General features: G+C 48.6%; 1 protein-coding gene and 2 non-coding genes across 3 annotated transcripts; 1 reads left to right on the top strand and 2 right to left on the bottom strand.

Moving 5' to 3' along the window:
• Positions 1–14: 14 nt before the first annotated feature.
• Pmar_PMAR008600 (calcium-dependent protein kinase, putative) lies at positions 15–1,943 on the top strand (the record flags this gene model as incomplete). The annotated part of the gene is made up of 10 exons (XM_002775301.1): positions 15–91; positions 248–314; positions 358–425; positions 470–579; positions 625–746; positions 790–885; positions 1,365–1,468; positions 1,518–1,583; positions 1,624–1,764; positions 1,814–1,943. The coding sequence occupies 10 exons, from the start codon at positions 15–17 to the stop codon at positions 1,941–1,943; spliced, it is 981 nt and encodes a 326-aa protein (XP_002775347.1).
• On the bottom strand, positions 110–181 carry Pmar_PMAR008599. Its single transcript has one exon. It is a non-coding gene; the product is annotated as a tRNA-Gln (tRNA).
• A 1,028-nt stretch (positions 1,944–2,971) lies between the features above and the next one.
• On the bottom strand, positions 2,972–3,044 carry Pmar_PMAR008598. Its single transcript has one exon. It is a non-coding gene; the product is annotated as a tRNA-Thr (tRNA).
• Between the last annotated feature and the right edge of the window lie 712 nt (positions 3,045–3,756).

Here is a 3,756-nt window from a genome sequence, read left to right as displayed (position 1 = left end):
GGAAGAGTAGTCATATGGATCCGCAGGAGTTGGAGCAAGAGATAAAGAATATGAAGAAGATGGACCATCCGCATATATTGAAGATGTTCGAGTGAGTTTGTGGTAGAAAAGGTTCTACCGGGATTTGAACCCAGATCGCCAGATTCAGAGTCTGGAGTGCTAACCGTTACACCATAGAACCAGTTGTGTGTGATGGAGTCGATTTTCATACTATACTATTTAATATACTTTAAAGATTCAACCACAGGTATTTCGAGGACTACAACAACGTATACCTCATACTCGAGTTGTGTGAAGGTGGCGAGCTGATGAAAGTAAAGTTTTGTTGGAGATTACAGATTCATCTCGACATCTCAGGTGATAGAAGACACATACACCAAGAGTAGAGGGAAGAAGCGTTTGACTGAAGGATGGATTGCCGGCCTGTAGGAGGGGGAAACCGCTCCCCCGGGATCTTGTGTGTTTTCAGATACGCGCAGGTTTTGGAGGCCGTCTCGTATTGCCATAGCCATGGTTTGATCCACAAAGACATCAAAGCGGAGAACATAATGTTACTCAACAAAGATAAGACTACCAAGAGTAGTTGTACCATCATTATTGATTTGCTCTAGTCATTAACTTCAGATCCATTCGATGCCCCTCCTCATGTAGTGTTGATCGACTTTGGTCTAGCTGAGGCCTTCGACCCTGACCGTCCCTTCGTATCTCGACATGTTGCAGGGACGCCTTATACGATGGCTCCCGAGGTAGGTGGGGCCTCCCTGTCTGCTGTAATGTGTTGTCTATCAGGTTTGGAATGCTACGCTGAGTAGAAGCAACACCTTTGGTTTGAAATGCGATGTTTACAGCCTCGGTTGTGTTCTTTTCCACCTTTTCTGTGGTGAAGTGAGTCGGCTGGGTTCTTCTATAGGTAGGCTCGTGTACTCAGCCTCCCATTATCGCGCGATCGATGAAGGCGCAAGATTGGTTGAAGGCGATAAGTGTTGGTCCCGACTGGAGATTATTGAAACATGCTACTCCACATGCCATACAGCTCGTGAAGAAGATGATGACGTAGGTGTGGTGGAACTCGCTGTCGAAGACATCATGGCCAGATACTCGGATCGTCTACGTCCAACTTGTGCGCAGTGTTTGACTAGCCCTTGGTTTGATGTCGCGCCGAGTGAAAACGTCCGAGAACTTGGAGACCATGTCATGCAGGTGTGTTGCCTGTGTTGCTGTCAGTTGGTGAAGGTCTTCCTCGCAGGGGTTGGTTGATTACTCCCGTCGGAGTGTATTCGAACGAGCGGTTCTGTTGGAGATCGCGACGCACGTAGCGCGGCGCACAGCGAAGATTTATCCCCCCCACGTGAAGATTCTCTCAGGTTCATGCTGTGAGTGTTCGTGAAATCAATGGTATATTCCGCATGCTAGACCACGAGAAGCAGGGCATCATATCCAAGCAAACTTGCGTGACCGGTCTTGTGAAGTGAGCCTCGCCGCCTCTCCCCCGCACTAGCAGCGAAATGTTCCATCAGGCTTGGCATCCCCCAGAGTACGGCCGCGCGCGCCGTAGAGGCTATGGACTTGGACGGCGACGGGAGGTGAGCTCCTACGGCTGCTCAGCTTGTCAAGGCCTGTCAGGATCGACTACACTGAGCTCATTGCTGGCATTCTCTGCTTCTATGACACTCACCTTGATGGAAGGCTGTGGAAGGCGTTCTCGAAACTTGATCTTAACGGCGATGGGAAGCTCGACCGGCATGAAATTAGAAAATTACTCCAGTAGGATTTTGTATTATGTGTCTTCTAGTGAGGGTCTGCGATCTCTCAGATCTGGCGAGGTTAGCCAGATGGGGCTGGTCCCAGCACAGATGGAGATCGATGCCATTATACAGGAGATGGACACCGACCGAGACGGGTACGCCTTGTTGGCAGGGGCTGTGATTGTTAAGTGGCCTTGACAGGTTGATAGAGTACTCCGAATTCAAAGCAAGGTTTTCGCCACAACCAAAGCACTAAGTTCTATACCGTCATGTTGTCCATCTGTTGTCGTAGTTTGATACTGTTTGGTTGTCAAATCGATCGTCAGGGCGGGCGCGCTTAACTAGATGTAGGTTTTCTCCTGAGGTAAATGCTGTGCTCCATAGCGATCGCTGCGGTTGTACTAGCGTTCGCCCTCTTTGGATGCGATGATGTTCACACGGGCTCTTGTGAATTCCGTGGTGAAACGCGAAAGGGCTCGTTAATCGTCATTGCCCGTGATGGCGATGTCAAGAACGGCACCTTTCATCTGAGTTCATTTCAGTGCGGAATTAACCCGCATGCTACCACACTATCCCATGATCATACACAACGGTGAGTATACTCCTTCGTTGATTCATAACAGATTTCTTGTGGCAGACATACATTGTCGGAGCTCCCGAGTGACTCTCAAGAGAATATCGGCAAGATGTTCGCGGCTGAAGGACCAAGAAAGGCTGAGACGTGTCGAGAGGTTGCAGAGGAGTTGAGGAAGGAAGCTTCAGGACCGGTAAATCAGTGACTATTCGAAAATTCCTCTCACTCGTCCCAGGTATATCTCAAGTTGTTCGACCATGAGCACGCCTCGATCGACAGAATACTGGATCGATTGTGTTCGTTGGTGGCATCGGCAAACGTTGGACCAAGACGAGTTTCTGTTCTCGGTGATTCTATGACCACACCCGAACAGGCAAATCTTCATATGATAGCTCTTCATAATGGAGGCTGACATCCGTGCATGCTAGCGATGATCTGTTGTGAATGTTCATGTATTGTTCGTGTACTTGTTCTGTTGCCCATATCGATTCGAGTGCTTGGCAAGTGTTAGTGCAAGGCCAGTTGTGAGATTGTATTTGTTGGGTTTGAGTATGAGATGAATCCCACCTCTGATCATCATCATGATGATGAAACATCAAAGTCCGTCATGGCATAGCATAGGGAATGCACTGTACAATATGGTTGGATAAACAGCCTTCTGCCGGAGTTGAACCGACGACCTCCCGCTTACTAAGCGGGTGCTCTACCAACTAAGCTAAGAAGGCTACACATGTCGTTAACTGCGTGTTACACTCTGGACTACATAGTATCGGGGAAGAAAGTATACGTTCGACACAGATAATTGAACGAGTCGAACTGAGCATTCAACGTTCTCAGCCAGCCATACGCAGAAAGCCCGTAGCCAGACGACAGGAACATGGTGCAGAGAAATCGCTACAATCCTTGGACACTGCATTACGCAGTATGTGAATCTCCATGACTGCGCATGATGATTTACATGTTTAAATTTCATTTACCCTTGGCTCACCATGGTTCTGCTGGGAAGGGGGAGTGGTACCCGCTCGAGTATACCCGCACACAAGCACGCATCGGGAGGGTATTAGAATACTATACCCTCCAATGAGGTCTCTGATCATATCGACTCGTGAACTGCAGTACTCAAAGCCAAGAAAATAGTACAGACATATTCTTGAAAGTGCTTACAGAATTCTACTCAGAGATCGGAGCCAGTTCATTAAGGTGTACCAGCAGTTCACCAAAGGGGAACTGCGAACGATTATTCAACTGATGTGAAAATGACCAAGTCGATGAGTACACTACGACTTGCAAACGTCTAACAAAAGTAGCGTCCGGCATCGTACGGTTCGTGGCCAATCTCCAACAGAAAAATCTCGCCACCTCCGCGTGATAGAGGAACCTACATAGCGCGACGATCGCTGCTGTGCACAGGGGAACTCACCTGGTTGAGAAGCAGTG

The sequence above is a fragment of the Perkinsus marinus genome (assembly GCF_000006405.1).
Source record: "Perkinsus marinus ATCC 50983 genomic scaffold scf_1104296956044, whole genome shotgun sequence".
In the NCBI taxonomy this organism is placed as follows: Eukaryota; Perkinsozoa; order Perkinsida; family Perkinsidae; genus Perkinsus; species Perkinsus marinus.
Note: the sequence above shows the minus strand (reverse complement) of the source record. Positions and strands in the feature narration are given on the sequence as shown.